Raw genomic sequence first — 26,068 nt, forward strand, 5'->3', positions numbered from 1 at the left:
AATTGATTTCTCAAATTTTATCTATTTATATCAGTCGAGATAATACAGCCGAGAATTTTTGTATATGTTATATTAACAAATGTCTGGTAGCGATACAAACAGAGATATCAAGATAAAAATCTTGTTTGATACAAGAGGATTCCATGGATGCAGGCATACAACCATATGAAAATAGATATCAGTTTTCAAAATAGAGAGTTACGAGATGATAATCCACATTTTCAGGATCTCGGGATTCCAACTTCATGATTATTTTTAAAATGTTATAGAACAAATACTGCCGGTTCAAGGACACAACAATCATCTTATGAAGTGCGTAAACAAGGGACAGCGGCTTGTGCGTCCCAAACATTTTCTTTCCTGTACCTCCTTTTCCTTTCATGGCAACAATAATGACAATTCCATCCGATGTATACAATTCCAACATTCCTCAGATTCTTTGATTTATGAATCTGAAACAAAAATATAAAATTATATACTATGGTGCTGTGCTTTTAGCACTGCTCCCATGCTCCAGGAGTTCTCTCATGCATGCTTCCTCCGCTGCACTTCGCACAGCTTCAGAGAGAGAATACGTCTCATTGGCTGAAGACCATTTTAGTTGGCAGCCTCTAATGAAATCTCCACTTTGAACAATTCTTGAGTCCTTTAGAATAAACATACTGTACAACTACTTGTGCTACTGCTGTTCCAGCCGGGACACAAATTGTTGATATACAGATGGCAAGCTATGACTCTTTGTCACTCTTTGTTTTGATCAATGTCTTGGTATCTTCAACTGACCGTGACAACCAACCTCTGCAACTGCTTTAGAGATGACATAAGCTGAGCAAAAGAGGGACGTTTACTCGGTTCGCTGCACAGGCAACCAAAATTGTCAGCATGGTATCAAGTTATTTTGTATTGATACAGGACATACGTTTCAAATAGATAAATGAACGTAATAACTTGACTACATGTCCCTTCAGCATTTTTTCAGGAATTGTTTCTAGTCTTAAGATAATAGACAGATGCCGCCTTGCCCAGATGAATTTCACAAGCAACCATGTACAATTCCACCCATCTTTCATATAAAGCCAACTTTAAATGCTTGCAACCCCTAATCATCTTTTTTTTTTTTTTAACAATTATTACATCCTAACAGAGAAACGGTTTAAATAGCTTAACTTAAAATTTAAGCTTACTTTGACTGCATGGCTGTTAGAAGTTATGACAAATGCTTTCATCAACAAAAGAAAAGGAAAAAAGGAGGTTGCTAAAAATGCTAGAACACTCTTTATCAAGCAATTCCCCCCTTTTTTCAAATATGTTCAGAATAATCATCATTAGTTTTGTTTTCAAATGCTGAACCTCTAAGGAACACAAAAGTACCATCAATTAACTGTTGGACTCAAATCCTGTTCTGGAGTGTTGGCTGAGACTATTTAAATGAACATCGGTGCAGGCTCACCTTTCCCAACAATCAGAAATTATTTGTGCAAGCACTGGATCAACCTCTTTGGGTATGTCAAGGCGTCTATTTTGGAACCCAACAGCTCCAACAACTTGCATTGGGTTCATTCCACTCCATGGCATACGCAAGGTAGCTAACTCCCACAGTATGACACCAAAACTATAAACATCACACCTGAAGCAGACAGAAGAGGCAACGGATATATTTTAAAGGCAAAAACTAGGCCTCATAAGAATAGAATAAATCATAAGAAGAGAATAAAAGTTAAGCTGGCTCTCCAGTCTCACTTCTCATTTGATGGTTCATTTCGTAAGACCTCTGGTGCCATCCATTCTGGCTGCAGCCCAAAAAGAAACAACAATCGGAATGACAGTCCAGTATAAAATAGTGAAATCTTGGATTATAGCAAAATGGTTTAGTTCACACAGCCAGTCTTTTTTCTGTCAAAATGGTTTAGTTCGCATCTTGATGCGACCACATCAGGATTGAATGGGCACAACAGGGTGTCGAGCGGAATCTAGTGGCCTTGTGAACCATGCCCCATTTGATTCCTTGCTCCATGCTCCTGTGGGACCCATCCACCTCCTGGCACGATAGCATCAGGAAGCAAGCCAAATCACAGAGATAAAATATAGAGTACTAAGAACTTGGAACTTGAAAGATACATGATAGTACTGCCAGAAGTTAAATAGGACAGTTCCAAGAAGTCTTATTACTATAGTTAGAAGCTAATATGACGTACACGTATTATGAAAACGAAATGAGATTTTTACCATCACATGGTATGTTGAGCAACAATTTAATAACTAAGAGTAAGAGACAACATGTATCTCTTTTATGTGCATCCTTCTTACTGACAGCCTATATTGCATATGAACAAAAATGAGAATGGAAAAGGTAATGCATCAGAGTCTGAAATGTGCAAGTTCACGTCACACTAGCATTGAAGTGTAGTTTGGAAACATATAATATGGTAAAAGACTAATAGTTATATTATTTTATATTGATTTAATTTGCTATCCTCTCTAAAACCTTCCCAAGAACATGAATTTTTCTATGACATCCAAACTGAAAGATATTCATGGATCAAGGGAGGGAAACAGAGAGGACAAACCCATCAAAAAGATCAGACGTAATGAGGAAAGATTAAGAAGGTGAGCGGAAGGTTATAAAAAGCACGGCAAATATAAAAGCTTGAAAGACTTACTGTTCCTGCTGTTGATTTTGAAGACAAGAATGTATGATGCTTCAACCTTGACAAGCCAAAATCACAGACCTGCAGACAAATTCAAATTTCATATAACATGGTTATCTTCTGGCTGGGAGAGAGAGCACAAGAAGTTCAATAGAAGTATCAATATAAATTAACATTGTTCATTTTAAAGGAAGGTAGAACAAAGAACAACCACATAACTAGCTCTCCTGAAAAGCCAATCTACATGTTCTATTACATCATCCTCGATGACCTGCTTTATCTCTTCTTTAATTTCTCTGTAGACAAATACGAACAACTCGAGTATGTATGTGATTTTCTATCTTCAAAAGACTAGGTTATGAAATGAATCAGGTATACTAGAAAAGTTTAGTCATGGCCAAGGCACCAGATATATGGCTAGATTTGAACTTAGGCAGAATGCTTCACTTTTATTTTCAAGTACTTTTTTATTTTAATGTCTGCTTCTTGAGTTCTAAGCCTATTGGTGAACTACTTTTAAATCTTGACATGAGACTGAATCTCTTAGGTGGCAACCCTAAATCACTCTATCAGTCTAAAAAGCAAGACTACCATTCTAATGTAAGATCTCTGATGTTGAATGAAAATTAGTGATAGATGATTTGAATAACTCAGGTAGGTTACAGCTTAAAATAGATAATTAAATTTTGCGGTCCTAACTCTCTTTTTATTTTTTTTTTTTCTTTTAAAATGATGACCAAACCAACCCATCAAGAAGAAGACCAGGCCTTATTTTCATCAATAACAGCAGAAAGTGAATCTGATATACATGATATAAGAAAATGCACCATACATCAGATGTGAACCGACATTGCTGCTTCTGGGAAAAACTTTTACCAAATTATTTTTCACATGGACGTAGTCAGATTCAAGAGAAGCATACGAAAAGGTCAATGATTTGGATAGGAAGATTCAACCTACCCTAATCGCAGCGATAAGGAATAAGTACAACAAATCTCACCAGCCTGTCAGCATCTTTGATGTTGTGATAGTAGGTCCGATAAGAATTTAACCTTGATTAAAACTCAGCCCCATATATTGACACACACCTGACTCATTCAAGAGTCGTCCAACATTCTATTGAGCTGACCCATGATTTATCATTGCAATTTTGGCCAGTACATGATATTCTTGGTATGAGAATGAGCTCTGCAATATGATCTTTAGGAACCTTAAAACTTTGCCTATTTGGTCAAATATGACCCAACAACTTGAAATTACAGAAAGTGGGAGAAAGGATAGCCATATTTCTTGCAGCTAGATGTATTGATGATTAATGCAAAAGGATCTGCTCCAATATGCTCTTGCTGTTCAAGTAAAACAAAAGAGATCCATGGATCATAGCTTTGCATTGGAATAAGAATTTCTCAATTCCATCTCAAACTGCATTTACAAGATAAAAAACTCAACTATATGGTGGCAAAGTTACCATACCAATGCATTAAACCTTGGACAACCATCCATGCTTCAGAAATTATAAGCACACAGAAGTTTATTCGTTAACTGAACATAAAGTTTCACATCAGTACCAGCAATTCATATGGGACAATTGGCCACATTTCACAATATCAAAATAAATGCTCACAAATATTGGTTATGAAAGTACCTTGACCACCCAATTTTTATCAACAAGAAGATTTGGGGACTTCAGATCCCGATGCACAATTGTTGGATGGCTCGTGTGCAAGTAATTCATCCCTTTGGCCTGTAAGAATGACCCAGGCTCAGGTGAAAATCGAAAATAAGCTAAAACAAACCACATGAACAATATAAAATAGTCAAAACTGTACCACATCCAGTGCCATTTTCAATCGTCGCTTTTCATCAAGATGAACATTGGGGCGATGCAGCAACCTATATAAACTCCCCCTGGAAAAAACAAGTTTTGTTTTTTTAATCGTTAGAATAAAATTAAGCATGTAAGTTAGATGTAAATCAATGCAAATCAAACAAGTCCAGGCAATAACATAAGAAAAAACAATATTTGCATGCATTTGACTATGTCAACAGAAACAAGGCTTCTTGCATGTTTATATGGTTTTGTTTTACACAAATCAAGGTTCGTTGTGCCGGTATTGGGCCTAGAATGGTCATTTGGCGGTATGGTTTAGTATGCCCCCGTGCTGTTCCATGCCAGGCCCTTACCGACATAGTAGAGAGGGTGGGGGCGAGGAAGAACAAGGGAGGGGAAGAGAGATGGGGGGGGGAGAGGGAGAGATCGTGACAGCTAGCAGAGCATGGCCTAACACGGCAAAGAGAACAAGGAGAGGAATAACATGAGGGAGGAAGAGAGAGAGAGAAAGAGGAGGCGGAGAAGGAGGGAGGGCCACTGGAGCACTGTAGAGGTTGCCACAGAGGACCAAAGGAGGGGCTCCACCCTTCAAATGATTGAAACAAGGATACATTGGGCCTCTTTTTTCTTTATTTTGCGAATATTAAGTGAAGTCGGCATCACGGCTTCCACAGCCTCTACAGCACTTTGGCAACCCTCCCTCACTTCCCCTCTCTCTCTCTTCCTCTCGCCCTCCCCCCTCCTTTGCCGGTATCTCGTTTTGAATGCCAGAACCATTTGGATCTGCCACCAATATGGCTCAATACACCCCAAACTAGGTGGTTCAGGATGCTTCCACATTCCTTAATGCAGATACTATAATAAAATCTTCAATCTTCAAAATGCTATATAAAATGTTTCCAATGTGAGATAACATTTTAGAAAGTTATGTTTGGAAAGGATAGTATGGCATTATAACCATTCATTCATAGCATCCATATGCATATTCCCCTATAAAATTTCCAGGCAACATGTCCTCCTTCATTCTTTAACAAAAAACAGTGGCCATGCCAACAATACCTGTAGGAATGTAAACTAAACAAACCTTGGAAGAAACTCTGTCAAAATTGAGAGGTTAGGAGGACGAGTTACAGCTCCCATAAAAAGAACAACATTTGGATGACGTAGTCTTGACATGATTTTCACCTGTACCACAATGTAGAGAGATTTTGTTCGGAACATGTAAAAACTAAAAAAAGACTGGAGGTACCATACCTGAAATGTTAAGTGCAAGATGTCAAATTTTGAAGTCATCTAAAGCTTACCTCACACCTAAATTGCTCTAATGCATCACCTGACAAATCCTGATCCAAAAATTTCTTAACAGCAACCTCCTGTAAGGCAAGGTTGACTACATTAGGAATCTAATGAGATTATCATAGCAATCTACAATTTTAATTTTTTGTAAAATAGGGAAGAACAAACTTTTCGCTTCAAGCACATATTAACAGGATTATTATTTTGACTGGCAATGTCATATTATCACCAATAACAGCATCATTGCTTATTGCATACAATTACAGATCGGTCACATCTAAACACCTGCACAATTTGTTAGCCTGGAAGAGGTGCCAAGGCACCTTCAGCAATGCCTCCAGTCACAACATGCATAATTGGTAATCCTTAAGGCTCTTATTTCTTACTAGCCCAAGTAATGATCCTATAAATCATCTTCAACTATTGTCTTCCATGAAAAGCTCTCCCCTCTCCTATCAAGGTCTTCCTTAGGGGATGAAAATTTAAGTGCATCATAATGTTAGTGTAAGAAGGGGAAGCGAGGAATTAAAAGAATTTATAATTTAATTTAACATTCAAATCCAAGGGAAGATCAAGGTACTGACTGTGCCGGTCCATGACACCTGGCACGTACTGTGACAAGCATGGACCAGCATGGGGCAGATGGGAGGTGCCAAGTGTCAAAAGCAAACTGCTGGGCAGCGGCCAGCATCACTTTTTATCAGACTTGCAGGTTGAACATGGTTCAAAATGGCTTGACACTGCTTAATATGAAAAACAAAAGAAGCCCCCTCTTTTCCACTCGAAACCATTCCTGACAAGTTTTGTATGCGGGGAGCTGATAGAAAGGACTGCACAAATCCAAGCCTCCAATATCGGGCTTTCAATGGATCAAAGTCAAAGATATAATGTTGTAAAACCAACACAAATCTTAGTTTTAAGAGATTAATTGTTCATACTCTAATATTCATGGTACCATGTGTTTTGTCTTGATGGATTATTGTCTATCTTTATCAATGCTTGTCATTAAAATATTGTCAAAGAATTATTAGGATGTCACTGGTTTAAAAGATGCACTGCACAGCATCCAACATGCATACATGTCTCCATATTGATTCTATGACACCATATTTAGTTTTGAACTATCATTTTAATGCATGAAACAACTCTAAAAAAGACAGAGAGAGAGAGCCTTGGCTTGATGGTAAGGATGCTCCATTATGATCTAAAGGTCACAGGTTCAAAGCATAGAAACAGCCTCTCGTCACATAAGAGTAAGCTGCACACGTTTGCCTCTCCTTAGACCCATGATAGAGGGAGTCTATAGCACTGGGCCTCCTTTTATATACAACACTGAACAACATCAAGAAAAATTTAAAAGTACCGCACTTGAAAAAGAAAACTCCAAACTTGCTCATGCCCACACTTGCCAAATCATGCAAGTGCCACAGAAACCATGACCATAGGGCACTAGCATGCACCTAGCATCAGCACAACATGTAGGGGCGTACACGATTTGGGTCAGGTTGGTTTGTGGGGTATTTTTGAAACTAAACTGACTTAAATCAGTTTTCTAAAAATGAAATTGAAACCATACCGACCTAATACAAAAACCGGTTCAAATTGACACCAAAAAATTTGATTTGGTTTATCAGGCTGGAAGAGGAAGAGAGAGGGCGAGGAGGAGAGAGGAAGGAGGGAGGAGAGAGGGCTGGTGGCTTCAACATTAGTAAGAGATCGGCGGTCATCATGGTGGTGGGCCTCAAAGGCCAGCCCAACCACTTCTTGATTCAAAACCAGAAGCCATAAAGGTTGAAGATGTTGGGATTGGAAATCAAAAGGATAAGATCTTTCAGCTCAGAGTGGAGGTCTTTGATGGAGGGGTGGGCGGCAAAGCCAGCAGCAAGGTTGTGAGGGAAGGGGAAAAGGGCACCATGGTAGAAGTGGAGGGAGATGTTGGCAGAGAAGATGCCAGGGAGGACGTTGTTGAAGTTCGCAAGCATCATGAACACGGTCTCGCCGCCGCCATTGGCGATGCTGCGAAAGGTAATGGCATAACAAGTGATGTCCTTGCAGACACAACAGAAGGTGCCAGAGACCATGGGGTGTGGTGTGGCAATGTGGAGGATCTCCACACCATTGATCCAGATGGCAAAGACACGGTCCTTCTGGAGGTCAGAGGAGGAGATGGAGAGCTCAAGAACGACACAAGTCCAACTGTCCAAGGGAAGGGGTAGTCACGAGGCTAGGTGTAGTTGGTCAACATTAACAGAGAGTCAACTATGTCGGTGAAGCTGCTGGAGGACTACTAGGGAGCAAGTTGGATTTCGACCAAAGTGGATCAGCGAGAGCAACGGCTAGGGTTAAAGCCTTAAAAGCTTCACACCGCGCACGCACGCACGCACACACATCGGGGTGTGGTCTCGCTGTTGTTGATGTTTGATTGGATGACCTACAAATGTTGGGATCAAAATGGTTGAAGGGTGCTAGTTCCATTTAGTCCCACAACAACTATTTACATGATACTTCCTTCAATAACTGAACAGTTCTAATTTCTAGATATCCAGTCTACTATGTAAATGAAAGAATATGGCATCAAAATAAAGCTGTACAAGAGAACTTACTGCCTAGATACTACAAGTACTACCATAGTGAAGTCATTCCAACAACTTCAGTGACTTTTGTGATTCAGAATTCATTTTCCGCTACACAGCAAACATCAGAATGCACCCAAATAATTCTGGCTGCTAAACAACAACCTAATTCTATCTACATCTACCACAGGAATTCTAATTTTCTTCAGAGAGTAAACAAGTGACGTCAGAAAGCCATTCCATTCTTCCACATGTTCAAAATGATACTAAGTCCAGTCTAAATGGCATAGTGTCAGATAAATTATCTAAAATAATGATTTGGTATAAAGAAAGATTACTTACAGTGCCATTCCAATCTGCATGATAAACCTCTCCATATGAACCTGAAATGTGAAAAGCTGTAAATAAATGATGAACAGTTATCAAGTCACCACAGATCAAAAGAAACTACCAGTATTGATGACACAATATGAAGCAAGCCAACCTATTTAACTTTACAAAAGAAAGCCAGGTTCAATATGGTTTCCCAGGCATCTCTCTAAAGCCAACTACCCCAAAAATATAAATTGGCATTCAACAACAACCTAGTACATTGATGTGCAAAAACAGAGGAATCGAGTTCAATGAGTGGAAAAGGAGAAACACATATATATGAAAAACAAAAGTACAAAAACAACAAGAACAATGGGGTTGGAAACAAATGAACAATGTAATTGAAAAGGAGTCACAAAAGTGAATTGATAAGATGTAATTCCCCTGCACATGTTGTGGTTGGTGCACATCAAACCCTTTCATGACTGACACACAGCTGACACATGTATGACATGTGGGACCCACCTACTTTCAACAATCATTGAGCAATCAAGTATAAGATACAGTCAGTCAAACAGAGATGTGGATGGGGGAAGGGAAGGGAAGCACCAAGGGTCTGCATTTCCCGCATCTGGGAGAAAACATTAGATCATGTAAAATATAGGACAAGATTAATTCAAGAATTAATAATATGTAGAAAAGATTTCCATGTTTAATGAAAAAGCCTTGATTAATTCGGAAACAAAAAGCACAAACAACATATAATTCATCAACATGACATTTCATTTCACGGGATGTACATAAGCAATGGATTTTCTTCCATCAATGTGCAAACTGCAAATGAATTTTTTGTTGTTTCAGACAAATGTACAAACTAGGCATACCATTATGAAGGATGGTTAAAAGTCAATTTGGCCTTATGTAATACTATCTATACTAATTACACCTAGATTTTAAGGATAACTTAATCTGAACTCTTCATGCGGCTGCATATGCACCCTCACATACAGATGCGGCTTAGCGACCACTCCACATTGGGGTCAAACTGCACAGTGCGCCCATTAGGCACTTACCTAGGCCTATGCAGCTCATATATGCAGCGCAGACATAAATTGATTTTGATAATCATGGATGATAAGTCACTTCCAACGAAAAAGATTACTGTTGAGAGTTGATCACTTAAATACTACAAGTCTTGCTAATTACCTAGAGTCTTTAAACTTACCTATAAGTCGTGCATCTTTATTGCTACTCTTTTGATTTTATCATTGGTAATTTATAAACTTGTTTGCTGCATTAGAGAATTTAAAATTTGAGCGCAGTTTTTAATCTTTTAGGGAAATATTTTTTTTTTAATGTTAGCATGTTATATTATACTAAAATAGGCTCCCAAATAAGTTCAGAAGTATACGCTTGAATTTTTCTTATTTTCTGATTATTTATTTGTTTATTTCTGATATTTCATGTATTTTCATCTATTTTATGAGTTTTATTTATTTTTAAATATTTTCTAAAATATCAACTGCATAGATGCCTGCATGTATACTTGCATAATGCATATGTGCTATACAGGACCTTGACCACTTACATACTGTGATCACTTTTTTAAACCTTGAGGTCTACTATTTTGACAGAATCATACAAGCAATATTTATTACTTTGAAGCATAGAATTTTAGCCATTTAAAATCTAGAAAATTAAAATAAAGCATGAACTTTTGGCTGACTTGCCAAGAATTAAAACTACTTTTAAAAAACATTTTTTTATGGGTCAAATGGTGAAGAATAGCATAAAAATTATCATGACTGGATGTTCTAAGCACTCTGAAAACTGATCATGAATCACAAACTTTGAAAGGACTCTTTATCCAGTATTCCATCAACAAGACTAAATATCTAAGTTTTATGCACAGATATGCATTGAAGACTTTGGTGGAAGATTCCCCTGCGGATTAAAGGAAAACACAAACTGAGTATATTGGATTTTACAAATTCCAGAATGGCAGCCTAGACATGAACCTAATTGGGTGAATATGGAGCATCTGAAATGGAAACATGGGGTTTTTGGGGGCAGCTTGGGGGTTGGGGGAGGGGAAGACAAACTCACTACCGAATAAATGTATTATAAAGTTTCAAATATGATCCAAGTTTAGTATAATATCATGAAAATGATTTTTTTGAGTCAAAATGCAAGTTTACTTTCTAACCTAACCAACACTCTGAACATAAAAACCAAGCCTCATGCCATCTGTATGAGCTCAGAGTAAAGATCCAGCATGATCTATTAAATCCTATAAAAGGTTTACTACTGGCTATTAACATGATGTTGGTCTTCTGACTTGGTGCCAAAGTCCTGATCAAGGCATCCAGAGAGTCCTACTGGCACATCGTGAAATCTTACTTTTGTGATTAATACAATATAATATTTCCAACTAGAGCCGAAAAAGAGAACAAAAATTCTTATCTGTTGCATTTGAAATATAGGTGAGCAGTTTCGTTAGTTAAACAAGCTGGAAGTAAAAAAGAAAGGCAATCATCATCTAAATGTATGTGCAAAATTAAGAATGACTCTGTGAACAGTCTTAACATCTAAGAAAACAAAAGTACACATAATAAGCCACACCTCACTGAGTGCACATAATCTGAAAACAATGACTTTGAAAGTTATGCTTACCCAGACCAATTCGTTCCCCGATCTGGAGATCTTCCCATGGTATCTCCCATTCAGCAACACCATCTAGTATTGGTTTGATCCTTTCACTCTCAGGACCACTTACGTTGAGCTGATCATTATTATCCAGTCCTAAAAATTTGACCCCAGTTAAACCCTTTTGACAACCTTTAGAAGGAATGTTCCACTGTGTGTCTGTATTGTGTATGATTCTTCCTGCATTTTCCTGGGAGCATTGCATACCACCTGCCAATTTAGGATTACTTGCACACTTTGTTTGGCTTGAGCCAGCTTCATATGGCGCAGAAGATAAATTAATTTGTTTCAGGCATGAAACTACAGGTACAACTGCAGTATCAGGAACTGGACCAGTGCATTTAGCCCCAGAATCATCTAAGGTACTTACATTAGCCTGAGTATCATTGACCATCAACCATTCATTGGGTGCTGCAAAAGGTGAAGATGCGCCAATATTAATGGGATTGGTAATGAAATCAGAGCTTTTGCCTTGCTTATGGGTAATTTCATCGACAAAAGAATGCTGCCTTCTTTTTCCATCAGAATGCCTTGAAGATTCTGCATCCAAATAGGGTGCAAGAGAAGGCTGGAAGGGTGAAAGCAAATTAACCTCAGGCAATTGACCTTCCTTTCCCCCCTCCGTTCTCACCATGCAAATGCTCTTCCCAAGGTCCTTTTGTTCTACATGATCCTGTGAAGAATTTAGATCAGAAAACAAATCTGGGGGTGGTGATGCACCACTCTCCAACAGAACAGCATGCAATTTCTGTGCAAACTCTGGGTTCTTTGCTGCAGTGACTACATATTTGGAAAGATCATTAACTTTCATTTGCTGAGCAGGTGATACGCCTTGTCTAGTTCCTAAAGCATCTGCTTGAGGTCTAAGCTTCCCAAATTCACTTTTGGTTATACCACCTTGATTATTTTCAGGAACATTAACACAAACATCTTCTGATGGAGAACCTACTCTTGACTTCTCTTCTGGCTGTAAACCAACATGTCCTGAAACAGAGTTGTTATCAGAAGAACTTGCTTCTGACATATTGTTTTTCTTCTCAAACTGAAAGCTATCCTTACCAAGGGACAAGCATATGTCTTTGACAGTCTGTTCAATAGCATCAGAACTAAGTAGAAAGTTTCCAGAAGTTTGAAGATAAACACTTGGATTCTCCGCAGGAATTAATGTACCTGGAGCTCCCATAAGATCGACAATATATTCACTGTCATGAATAAACATGAGGTCAGTCACCCTATTAATTAGGCTCATGTTGCACTAGCATAATCACTACAATGTAAAATTTTTATCAGAATGTGAAATTTTTACTGGAAGCAGAAAAAAATTACAATTCAAAAAGAAGAAGAAGATGATTGACAAAGATAAGAAAGATGTTTTAGCTGGCTAATACTAAACTACATTTCTTTAGACAGTAAAACAATCATTAAAATGTAAACAAAAGGAGTGCACTAATTATTTTTAACCTTATCTTGCAGTGAGTGCAAAGAAATGAGGAAAAGGATAAAACAAAACTATCATCATCATTCCTGCCTTCTTTGAATTAAAAGGCATTTAGGAAGCCAAGTCGAAGCTGGGGCAGCTCCATTGAAGGTTATAAAAATCAAATACAGGAAAACAAACAAGAAAAAAAAAATCTCATTTGATCAGTCTTGATTTAGAAACCACCACCCTAGATCAACACCTACCAATCCAAAAAATAGTTCCCTGAACTTTAAACATATTATACTCCTGCAGAACCAAGCCCCAATATGGGATATCTTTCTTCGAATGGTCACAAAAACTCCGAGCAAATAAACAGGATGCACATCTATTCATATGCACATTAGATTATAAATGAAATCCAAGATCCAGATCTTGGATCTCCAATGAGTTCTGGATAAAGAAAAGTATGGTCAAGCATCTCATCCTCCTAGTGAAAGTGGACACAATCATCGGCAACTAACTTTCCTAGTGGCAATATCCTTCAATTGGAGGATCCAGCCAGAAGTAATGCTTAATTGTAATAATTCTTACATCAACATGGCAGTTAAGGCTTTCAAATCATCTTCATTTGCAGGTCAATACCGTCAAAATACTAGAAGCAAAATAGCAATTTGATCACAAACCATGATTGCAACTAGGAGAAAGTTGGCAGAAAATGGATGCAGGATGCGAGCATTGAGAAAAGTTTGTAAAGCAGAAAACAACTGATGCATATATGCAAAACACACAAGATACTCCAGTGAAACTATACAGGAACTGGTTAGTCATGCTCTCCCTATTTTTTCTAAGTTATCTATTTATCTTTCCCATTAGTTTCTTTAAGGTATTTTGATAGCTCATTCCTCATCTTGGAAATAAAATCAGATTTGTTTCCCTCACAAATTCCAGAAAATAAGAACTTGCACTATTAATTATGCTTTGAAAATCTAACGACATTGAGTTTTCTTAATCTGAAACCATCCAATCTCTCTCTGAGCTAACTAATGCAAGCATGGACTTGTTCATTTTGTTTGTTTATGTGTATACAGTAACTAGCGAGCACTACTCCCCCCAGTCTCTCTCCCTTCCCTAGTAATCTCCAGAAACAGCACCAAAACAACAAGCAATTCTTTAAAAGCTTAGAAATAGTTCCACCAATACAATATATCCACAGCAACAATCTAATGATAAGCTAAATTTTCCCCTTTCCTCCCTTAAACCTAATCTTCATTCCATATCAATTAATCCCTCGCACAATTTCTTTCCAAAGTTCCTTAAAATTGCTCCTTAGCTATCTTTCCCTAGCTCAGGTCTCACAACCTCTTTCCAAGGCTCCTTAACACTGTTCTTTAGCTATCTCTTCCTAACCCATCCACCATTTATGAAAATATTTATCTTCTCCAACATTGTTCAAATTCCATCATTTACTGTCCAAACTTCAAATCCACATCTTTAAGAAGGCAATCTTTATTCCATAAATCTGTAACCACATACTCCATATTGTTACTCCAGAATGCAACATAATGGAACCATCTCACTGTACCCTGCTTGCTTTCTCTGTATTCTCTCAATAAGAATCATTTTTCATCATCCAAAGCCTCTGTAGAGATAAACTTGCACTGATGCCTAACTGCCTAAGTTGGGAATGGATGTGAGGCAATTCAGGTGGAAGGGTATGAGGGAGCAGAAATCTTGAAAAAAAATTCAGACGTGAACATACATAGGAAGCATCCAATAAGATAGAATATTATAGAGTAACAAAGAAAATGCTTTGCTAATACAGCAAAAGGAATTTAGAACACTGATTAAGATGGTGCTGAAAAGATTTCAAGATTCTCGAGTTGTTATGGCATACTAAGTAGAAGAATTCAACTAGTAAAGGCAGGCAACAAAAATCATTATGCATCATGATAGCCTTAATACAGCTACCATACACCCTAAGGAGATAACCTTACTTTTGTGCCTCACTAACCTCCTGTCAAAACTCTGGGTAATAGATTCTCATTTATCAATATAAACTATCCACCTTACATAGTAACAGTTTTTAATAATAAATAGAAAACTTACTAACCATACACTTATTAGCTCAATGTCCACTAAACCAGGTTGAAGTTGAAGATCACTGACCAATGCCATCCACACAGAACAGAAGAATATCATTCACATTTTATAGTTGATTTGTCTTTTTCTTTTGCCAGAGAACTTTGAAAGTTGATTTTTCAATTTCCTTGTTCCACTAAAAATCCATCAAACAGATCTTCCTTTATCTCTTGACACATAATTAGGGGTGTCAATGGAGGGAAAAAATCCGCTGAACCAACCGAATTAGGGTTTGGGGATGAAAAATAAACCCATTGAGCTATTGGGTTGGCTTTGGGTCCCAAAAAAAAATTAGACCTGAAGTCTTATTGGTGTGGGTTTAGGTTTAGATGGATCCATAACCAGAACCCCTATATGTGTATATGCATGTACATAGGCATTTATAGAGAAAACTAAATATAAGTTGACCTCCTGTCTATTGGTTGGGATTCTCTACATTCAATCAGTAGACAAAAGGGATCCCCATGTCCCTTCAGCCAAAGATTCTGTTGGTGGAACAACAGTTGTCTTGAAAGCTTGGCAATTTATATAGGTTCAGTGAGGATGTTTGTAAACGACTAAGCTAAAACCGCAGCTCCCTCATTCCCCTTTCCAGGTTTTGTTCGATAAGTAGGTAAATTGTTGACCGCGATGGGATTGCTCATGAGCCCTAGTGGAAAGAGTTGCACAGTCCAACTCATTGTGCCATACTAGCTGAAGAAATGGGGTTACATAACTTTGCCATATTATATATATTGCATATACATACATACATACATACATACATATATACATACATACATTCATCTGTATGCATATACGTATACATATATACATTATGTATGCATTTATGTGTGTGTGTGTGTGTATATATATATAGATACATATAGACATACATATGTATATTTATATGTTACATATATACATTATATTACATATATCTGTACATATACATACATATAAATATATACACACATATATACATACGTACATATATGTATATATATGCATGTGCATAATATTAATCTTTCTTTGATCACAAAAAATAAGAAAAATTAAATAGTTAGGATTCGAACTATAACCCATCTTGTTCCCCTATATTTTATCTTTGCCATGCGTGGTTATGGTTAGTAGTTGTTAGTTGTTACTCATGAATTAGTCTTTTTACAATATATTTGTTGTGATCTGACATTTACTGAGCTTGATTATTGTGAGACTTTTCCTCATTCTTTTGGTTCCATGGATGCTTAGGGACAAAAGCAATAAATGAGTAGAATTCCTTCTTTTAAGAACAAACTTTCAAACTTTATATCATTATCATTTTTAATCTCTCAATTCAAGAGGTGCTGTTTTAGGTAACTCGTTGAATGCCAAATTTCTACTGGCACTCAACCTAATACCAGATCTTCTTGGTTCTATATCGGGTACGAGTATAGAGTGTTATTTGTTTGAGTTTGGATTCTAACACATACATTGCAGGTTTGGGTATGGCTTTTGCCAAAAGCAACCAGAACCCAACCCATTGACATCCCTGCACACAATCCAGTAGAAATCTCCAAAATGACCACTTGATAAAGCATGATATATAGACTCCAATAAATATTTTAAAAAGAATAGCATGCAACTACATACATTTCCATGCATGCGGGAGTGGTACCTAAACCACACTGCATTGCCTATATGCGGATACAACATGCTGTTATACTATATAGGCTATCAAGGCAGTGCACTTAGTACCATGTTGGTGCATATGAGGCCTGCTTAACATTACACAGCTGCATATGTAGCTCACTTAGCATTCTAGGGCCAACATACGCAACCGACTCTTAGGTAGGACCATGCAGATGAATCAATTTCAAGCTCAAGTCGGTCAAACACAGGTATTAGTAATGTCAATATATTAATCATATTATAACTATTGCTATCAGGTATTAATTATTAAATGGCACGCACTAACTATTGCTTGGTGTTATTTAAATTGCTATTCTTTATCGAAAGTTATAAACATCGTTATTGTTGTTTTTACTGTATGTAATGTATTTTATTTATATTTATAACCACTGCATAAGAACCCACATGTCCGGCTAGCATGCTGCAAATGCACCATGCAGTCCCTCAATTGCTCGCGTACCACGGGTACCTTTTAAAACACTGAATGTAATCAAACTTACATGAATATAATTGTAGTTACAACTGCTATAAAAACTTAAATATCAGAACTCTAAATATTTCTACTAGAAAATTGAAGGTTGATGGAGATGGTGTTTGCAACAAGTAAAGAAAAATCTGCAGATAGGTGAATGGAAATCATGTTAATCAAGCTTAGTTAAGAAAGAAATAACACTAATAGTGTAAATCAAGCTTAGTTAAGAAAGAAATAACACTAATAGTGTAAGGGTACTAACACAATTTATATAACTTGAATTCCTCCACACTGATGCTCATTTCCAAGGTTTGCTGAACCATCCTGAATCAAGCAATTCAATGCAAGGATTTAGGTCCCAACGGGATATCCCGCGGTATACCGGGACGAAATACCATCCCATGAGTCGGGACAAGGCCGTCTCTCTAGCGTCCTAACGTCCCGATCAAGATGCCTTGGAACATCCTCTGTCCCAAGTTTCGAGATAAGATGGAACTACGGCGCACCCATTCCATAAAAAATCGAGACAGCCTCATCCCATGGGGTTTAAAACCTTGATTCAATATGTATCGAATCAAACTAGTCAGGAACTAAGATGATTCGGTCACCCAAATTGAGATGGATAGAATCAGTTAGAACTGGGCTGAACAAACTCATTTTGCCCAATCTCAAGATAGTTTTGACCAGTTTGCCCTAGCTGAAACAGGCCCATTTGTAAAACCTCAACTTGGATGCGGTCGATCTCTCTTCGACACCCTGGCCATCATCCTCTCTCTTCCCCGATCCATCCGCCTCACCCTCCTATCCCCTCATCTTCTATGATGACAACAAGAGGGGCCTCATCTATGTCTCCAGCTTCGATCGGCAACCTGCAACCCTCAATCACGGAGTTGTGAACCAATCAATGAGCTCCAGCCCTTGATCCATCTCATTTTCTCTAGTATGTCATTCCTTTCCTTCTCACTCTCTCCACCTTTCTTTCTCGTTATTCGCTCTCATCGGCATCTAATCGGTGCCAACATGTGTACCACGTGCCAGTACAGTACGATGCAATACCATATCAACTAAGTACTTGACTTGTATGAGTCACGGCATTAATTTTGCTAACCTTGCTCATATCCATGTTGATACCGAAACAATTTATCAGCATTTAATCTCACTATTAAATTATGCTGAAAAAATTCTTTAATCTTATAAACCAAATCTCCAGAAATTTAATATATACTATAATTCTTTTGCAAGTTCTATGCAGCAAGTTTACTTAAGCATATTCCTCAAAAAATCTTAGAAACAATAATAGAATGGTTTTAAGGTATATACGGCATTAACCTAAGGCTTCGGATAAGTTTACAATATCAAGACCACAAACAATTTTTAATAGCTTTAATAAATATACAAGAGCAACTAGCTACACATCCAAAAACGTCTCAAAAAAAAATCTACTACAAGATATTATATGCAAGATTCAAAACTACATAGCTAACAACTTGAAGACAATCTGGCTACAGAATAGTTGATTAATCTTGAAAACCTATCCAAATATCTACCTCAATCATTGTATACATGGAGGAAACTCCTCAAGGGTATAGCCTTTCCTATTTCTCCGACACGATGCTGTCTACTGCCATTCTTTTCCAAGCACTTTCTATTTTCATTTTACTAGTAAGATATTTCAGCAATGGTGTCAAAATATTACGGTCCTTGTTACAAAGAAGTAACTTCAAATTTTATAGTAATTACCTGCATCCTGCTTAAAATAACTAGTTGAATAGTTCAGTACTTCAGTCTCAGAAATCATTACTTGTGTCAGAAGTGCGTGTGAAAGTATAGCACAAAAGAAAGCAATAGCACTCAAGGATTTAATATTTGGTTTGTACAGTAACGTACTGTTATTAGTATACACCTCGATACTGGTACCAGGATGTTCCTCAATACCAGTTTGTATGGACATAAAGTACACCACCTCTGGCACCTAAGAGGTGTACCATGAATCGGTACAACACCATACCACACCAACCAAAGAAGCTACAAACATGGGTAACTACATGGTACTTCAACCCGTGACTCAACTAATCTCAGTAATTTTGAAACATGAGTATCAAGTATAAGAGAAAAAAAGGTAGGGAAGAGGATAAGCAGGTCACCTGTCATAATCAATTTTAATCAGGTTAACAGCTCCTTCATCAGTGCCAGTGTAATAGCTTCCTTTCACCAGCTTACAAGGCAGATTTATCTTATCAGCTAGTACCTGGCAAAGAAAACGTGATCATTCTTTACCTTTTTCTGCTGCAGTAATATCAGAATTAACATAATGCAAAAAAGAAAAGGTTACCAAGCAGGTTTTTTTTTGTTTAACACAGATAATTAGTTTGTTTGCTGAAAGGAACATGCAGCACTTTATGTCTGCATGTACAATGATCGGTGATGTGAACGATTAGAAAACTTTTAACCCAAGAAACCTAGAGAAATATCTTAAAGGTTGGTTGAGAGAACCAACGTGTAAGGAGAAAATCAATTACATGTAATAGTGAAATAATTATAAGCACTAAGTTGTATAATAGTCATAAACATCTTTAACATAGTGTATTGATGATCATGGGTGCAGGTGAAATATTGAATAACAATGTTGTGCAGAATGCTGTATCATTTTAACAACATGACAATGTCGTATCATTTTACATTATCTCTGCCCATTTACAAATATATGATGACATTTTATGATCAAGATCATATGACATAGCTATTAGCTTATTCTGAGTTCTAAGATAATATAAAATCATCATACCAATGTCTATGCACTAGGAAGAATAAGGAAGATTGCTTACAAATGAATCTGTCAGTATGTAACTGAATTTAGAAAAGGCATGATAGTTTAAAACTAGATTTTTGACAAAATACAAAGCAATACCTATAATTTTTCCAACAAACTAGCACATTCCATATTAAAGTTTGATCACCTAAAAATTCTCAAGATTCATTCTGTTGGGACAATCGGATCTGCTTCCCCCGATTCAAGGTCGGCCCCCCGACTCTGCTTTGGCAACAGATGGTCAAAATAAGACCGCCACGGAAATCACCGATTCAATTATAGCATCTACAGGATTCATCACCCCGACACTCAATCAGCTTCACAGGACACGACTAATGGCCAACTGTCTATCGGTTGGCCGACTACTTGTCGGTAACTCCCGATTGCCTTCTCAAATGGTAACCAATCTAACCGATCCGATACACTACCACCAATGACTCTTCGATACAAAATATGAGAAATTGATGGCCGGTCGGTATATCTGAATCACAGATCCTCAATCGGTATATCAAAATCACCGAGCTCCAGTTGGTATATTGGAATCTACAATTGTGGGTAACCACTGCATACCCACGACCGTTAGTGGGCATAAACTGCTCACTAACTCCATGATTATGACTCGATAATAGGGGTAAACTATCCTTTAGTGCCATAAAAAGCAAGACTCCATGTGCTCGACGGTTATACCCGAATCACCTATAAAAGGGAGGTTAAGGAACAGGCAATGATAAGGAGAACTTCTGAGCTAAAACTCTGTCAAATTCTACTCTAAATTTTTTATTCACCACTCCCCGCTGACTTAGGCATCGGAGGATCCCCGCTGGACACAATTCCAACCAGTGGACTTGTTTTGCAGGTCACTCTTCATCGAAGTCAGACGCACACAGGGATTGGCCGCAACACGTTCCACAAACAGAAAGTCTTTTAGAATTGGTATGTTAATATTAAAGTTGGATCTAGAATTCACCTAACCCGAGTAAGTTATCCACTTCGTGGCATTTGGGAGTGAATCATTTAATTCCCATAACCCAGTTACATCACAATCTCCCAAAGTCCCACTATGAAAATGTAACTTGGTTATCTCATCATTAAAAAAAGAAAAAGGCTCACCTCTCAAAATTGAAAGCAACCATGTATAGGTTTTTGTTTTGCCATAAAAATTTCTCTTTTTCTCTGCTAAGAAGTATAAAGATCAAGCATCAGTGTTACCCTCCCCAATATGACAGGACGTTCCTTTGAGGACATTGCTCAAACCAATTTTAGCCCCTTTTTTTGGTTTTTCAGAGATGGATAAACTGTTATATTTGTACCTTCGACACAATATAATAGTGATCCATACAGACAAAAACTTGAATTTTGTTCGGTAGGCTCCAACCTGTGCAAAAAATTTTGGACTTTACCCACATTGTTAGCACAGCAAAACAAGTTCCTGATCAAATTGACAAGTAGTCCTTTTACACAGAGAACAATGATGTAGGAGAGGCCAAATTCCCTCAAATCAACAGGTCCAATCCATTATAATCTCAATGAATTGAAACGAACAAACATAAAACTCCATGGATTTATGCTTGATGGAAATATTTATTCATGACTTACAAGTGTCATATTATGAACCTTGGTCAAAAATTCCATGCTTACGAGAAAAATATCAATTTATACGTTGTGGGCTTACTTAAGGCCTAATGTTGTTTCAATTTCCCATGTTGCTTTTAGGCAGATTAATTATTTGAGTTACAAAATTAGCAGGATTTCTTCATGTAGTTATACGTGAGGATTAGAAGTCGCTAGAGGTTCTTCTTAATCAAAAATCTATACAAGCCAACATGAGAAATGTTGTAGGCAGATTTTGGAAATGAAAACTACAAGTTATTTTTCTTATTGTTGTGGACTTATACACAATTTCATTCTTCCTCTACATCTTCTTCAATCTAAACATTTCCTAATTTAACTTCACTGCATGCTCTTTATATTCAATGCTGCACTAGCACAGTCTGACATTGAGTTAATAGCTAGATGTTAGAAGTTCACAAAAACACAATATATCATCTCTAATTTGTAAAGCTGGCCACATATAGATAGCAGCGTGCAAACAAACCAATCAAACTACAAAACTGATCTGAACTGCTAATTTATGTTTGGTTTGGATTGGCTTTCTCGGATTCGGTTCGGTTTCTGTTTAAAAATTTTAGAAACAGAAGAAATCGGTTCAGTTTTGCTTTCAATTTTGAAAAACCTAATTTAAACCGAACTGACCAGTGGGAGTGGGCGTGTGTGTGTGTGTGTGTGTGTCTATATATATGTATGCATGTATATGGAAGGATGGATGGATGGATAAACTGACACTGGTTTATTTATATTTTATCCTAGTCCCATCAGTACATTGCTTCTATTTTTAGGCCATCGCATAAGCTACTTATTTACCATGGTTAGAAAAAAATTAAAATGGATAGCAGCCCCATTTAGCCCATCCCATACGCTGCCTATTTGACATAAGCCCAATAACCCACAACCTGATAAACCAAACCGAACCGATTTTTTTTGGTTTGAATTGAATCCTTTTTTCTATGTGGTCAGTTCAGTTTTGGTTTTGGTTTTAGAAAACCTATTCAAGCCAGTTCGGTTTGAAAATTGATCCCAAACAGATCCGAACCGAACCGTGCACACCCCTATACATAGATAGGGATGAGCCCTGCAAGTTCAAGTTACAAAAAAACACACACAAAAAAAAACATATGGTTACAAAATCAATGATGTATGGCATCTAATAAAAAGGTGCCAGATTTTTCACCTTTTACACCAAAATCTTCAATTGCTCATATGTTGTATAAATTCAAAAAATAATAATAATAATAATGATGGTGACAAAGTCAGAATGAACAAGCAATCATGCTTCCCAGATTATTGGTATAACAAAAATAACCCAATTGCATCCCTACAAAATTACAAATTGGCAAGTTTAACTCAACATGCTATTAAACCATCTAGTAACAAATGTAAAGTGATGTGAATTTGTCATTAAATAAGGCATTCAATGATGTATCATAAATACAAGCAATGTACTACTAATAAATGATCATAATTGATTAAGCCAAAGTTATATATGCATCATGAACCAAAGATGCATGTATAAATATAATAGCTTGTCAGATTGATGTTAATCATAGTTAAGTAAATCAAGTGCAAATATGCAAACTAAAAATGTGGCATTGTCAACCTTGAAGAGCAAGGCCCTGTGACGTGACAATCCAACTTCAATTGAACCAAGAGGAAGAACAATACTGTTCAAAGAAGTCCGCAATTCATAGCTCTTGATAGTCCACCTTCTTAGCATACCCTCAGCATCACCAACTGGTCCACCCATACTGTCAACAACAAGGTCAGCAATCTTCTGTACTAATCCACTAGCAATTGGACCATGTTCTTTATATTTGCTTTCCAAAGCAATAGATTGTGCTCTTCTCTCGAGTTGCTGAAGTGCAGGATCTACAGATCGCTTCACTAAAACCACCTCATAATCAATGTTATCTGTAGCTGATGCTGCTTGAAGATCAACCAATGAAGGCATCTTATCTTGTAAGTTGGGATTTGAGATCACTCCATATACATCATAAAACCCATCAGTCAACTTCTCATCGTAGTTCACAACATTGTAAGTCTGCAGTAGAACATATACCACTTAACATCTAACACAAGCATGAACCAATACCAGAATTAGCTACAGTTCTATGTATTGAGTAACATAAACAAAGAACAAGATGAAGAAGACGAACATATTGTAAACTTTGGTTGAATAACAAGATAACTTGATCTCAAACTTGTAACAAGCCAAAGAAATAATTTTTAAAAAAAAAAGGATCAAAGAATTAAAGAAAAATAACTACAAAATTAACACTATTGCTCCATGTCGTAAGGTATGGTGCTTCAAGACATATGTATACTTTTTTTGTTATGCTCCAAACTTTAGGAACTTAAAAATAATGTCCAAACTAGTTTGATAAAATCCATGTCATGTTTTACAAAACAAGTACATTTAAAGAATCTTTGGATCACACAAAAACAAGCTTTAGGTACATATGGTGCATAAGTAGCACACCTCCGTGTTGTGCGGTATGGTGCTTCAAAACATAAGTATGTACACTTTTTTGGTTGTGCTCCAAGCTTTAGGAACTTAAAAATAATGTCTCATCCAGTTTGATAAAATCCATGTCAACTTTTACAAAACAAATATAAGTCAATTATCTTTGGATCATACAGAAACGAGCTTTAGGTACATATGGTACATAAGTAACTCAGGGCCAGAAAGCGATGCATGAAACCCACCAGTATTCATTATCGGCATGCTTCACTTGCACAGTGGATGCAGTACCAGAAGTTAAGTATTTGGATGACTCTAACCTGTATCACCAATAAAGAGTGTGCAGATGATGCAGTGAGTTGCTAGCCAGCCAGAGGCATACTAAGTAAATATATAGTTTGGCCTGCTCAATGGAACTTGATGCACACTTTGCTTTGAACGTGCTGTCTTCCCCAAACCAACCTAACCATGTACATTAGTGGGAGTGTGTGCCAAGGGGTGGGTGCAGCTCATGACAAGCAGATACCTAAGCAGATACCTAAACATGCAAGAATGACAAGAGACAATAAAGTGAGGGAAGGAGAGCAAGAAAGGACCAAAGCGAAACTTAAGAGCGGGCATGCAATGGTAAAAGAAACAGGGATGGCTTAAATTGAGGAAAACCTATTTTTAGGTTAAAAAAAAAAATCCTTCATAACAATGTCAACTACATCAAAGTAGAATTGAAGCAGAACAAATTTGTTGGTCTTCAAAAGTATAGAAATCACAGATGGCACAGCCTTCATAATTTTCAACTTGGGCGGAACCCAATTCGGGGAACTTGTTTCCCACTTCCAAATGCCTTTGAACTTTCTTTTGCTCATAACCCAAGAAATAGCTAATGTGGATCAACCTTCTTTGGACAATGGTCACTTTCTAATAGAGATATGAGTCAATGTTTACATATCGTGATTGTATTCTCTCATCAGTACAATACGAAAAATATACCAAATAACAAAGCTTTCAAAGTTATAGGACACCACAAAACACCACATAAAAACCATAACTGCCCCATAAATGTCACGGACGCAAAAGAATAATTATTTTCGATGATATAAGATTAATAAACAAGAACCGAGTAAACAATAAGTCTTTGAAGATTTGGTCATGGATTGATTCGAAAAGGCCAACCAATGACTCCAAAAATCAAACCAAAAGACACTTCTGGAATTCCAGTTCCTCACTACGTACTATTTTAAATTGTAACTAATTCAAAAAACAAAAGGAATGCAAACCATCAAAAACTGTTGATCAAGACTGATATGACGACATGATTATTAGTCATCCAAGCCGTCCATATATAGATCAAAAAAACCCTAAAATCAAAGAAAACAAGACGAAGATTCCAGTCTCACCCGGTACCGAAGAGAGAGGAACTCCATGTGACTCTCATCCCCCGCACAGCCGCCGCCGCCGCCGCCAGGCACGACCAAGCACCCCAAACTCATCCTCTTCGCAGCGTTGATCTGCACCGAGTCCGGATCCTCGAGACCATCGGGATCCGATGCGCTGATAGCCAGCGCGAGCTGCACCTGGTACTCCTCCTCGAAGAGACTGAAATCACCGCCGCCCGCCGCGGGTGCCGGCGGGCCATCGCATCGCGACCCGACCCCCCTCTGCTCCACCGCTTCTTGAACCCTCTCCCTGGACGACGACGACGAGGAGGAGGAGGAGGGCGGCGCGGAGATGGGGTGTGGGGAGGACGACGACGAGGACGACGATGGGGTGGTTCTTGGATCACCGTCGAGCCGGTGGTGGTGCTGGTGATCGAGGCCGGCGCCGCCTCCTCCGCCGCCACCCCCGATGTGGAGTTTCCTCAGAAGGTGCTTCATCCTCGACATCGACCATCAGATCCAAAGCCCTTCTCCTCGATCGATCTCTTTCGCTGTCTCTCTTTTACTCTATTCCCTTATTTTATTCCCTTCCACCTTCCCTCTCGGTGCGGGATATCGCAATCGGCGTTGCGGTGCTTCGGCTAAATTTATCTAATTCTGGAATCAAATAAAAAAAAGATTCGCGGATTCGCTACAATTAGCAGCAGGAGGTGCCTTCTATACCCGGTTTCCTGCCAGCTCTCCGACTCCAAGGATAAAGGCAA

The 26,068-nt window shown here is 37.8% G+C and overlaps 1 protein-coding gene and 1 long non-coding RNA gene across 5 annotated transcripts; both read right to left on the minus strand.

The window, feature by feature from the left end:
• Positions 1 to 218: 218 nt before the first annotated feature.
• On the minus strand, positions 219 to 26,068 carry LOC105047953 (probable serine/threonine-protein kinase SIS8). 4 transcript variants are annotated; one of them, XM_010927111.4, is made up of 14 exons: positions 25,326 to 26,068; positions 23,071 to 23,511; positions 19,192 to 19,295; positions 12,426 to 12,568; positions 11,334 to 12,350; positions 8,691 to 8,746; positions 5,784 to 5,852; positions 5,564 to 5,664; positions 4,478 to 4,556; positions 4,294 to 4,392; positions 2,661 to 2,729; positions 1,741 to 1,790; positions 1,451 to 1,627; positions 219 to 856 (listed from the first exon to the last, which is right to left on the minus strand). In XM_010927111.4, exons 1-14 carry the CDS (start codon positions 25,809 to 25,811, stop codon positions 775 to 777), a joined length of 2,973 nt encoding a protein of 990 aa, XP_010925413.1. In that variant the 5' UTR covers positions 25,812 to 26,068; the 3' UTR covers positions 219 to 774. The 4 variants fall into 4 exon arrangements, with proteins under 4 accessions (XP_010925413.1, XP_029121275.1, XP_010925411.1 ...); XM_029265442.2 differs by adding an exon at positions 24,177 to 24,251 and having other exon boundaries at positions 11,334 to 12,568; positions 25,326 to 25,452; XM_010927109.4 differs by having other exon boundaries at positions 8,691 to 8,731; positions 11,334 to 12,568.
• LOC140859104 (uncharacterized) lies at positions 3,848 to 4,287 on the minus strand. Its single transcript, XR_012142541.1, has 2 exons — positions 4,122 to 4,287; positions 3,848 to 3,994 (listed from the first exon to the last, which is right to left on the minus strand). It is a non-coding gene; the product is annotated as an uncharacterized lncRNA (long non-coding RNA).

Source organism: Elaeis guineensis, chromosome 7 (assembly GCF_000442705.2).
Source record: "Elaeis guineensis isolate ETL-2024a chromosome 7, EG11, whole genome shotgun sequence".
NCBI lineage: Eukaryota > Viridiplantae > Streptophyta > Magnoliopsida > Arecales > Arecaceae > Elaeis > Elaeis guineensis.

Excerpts from the sequence above, each read along its gene's own strand:
- LOC105047953 (XM_010927108.4), bottom strand. The coding sequence starts at position 25,811 with ATGTCGAGGATGAAGCACCTTCTGAGGAAACTCCACATCGGGGGTGGC. Across the intron at positions 4,557-5,563 it reads TTGACAGAGTTTCTTCCAAG|GGGGAGTTTATATAGGTTGC; the intron begins GTTTGTTTAGTT and ends TGTTTTTTCCAG. Across the intron at positions 1,628-1,740 it reads AATGAACCATCAAATGAGAA|GTGTGATGTTTATAGTTTTG; the intron begins GTGAGACTGGAG and ends TGTCTGCTTCAG.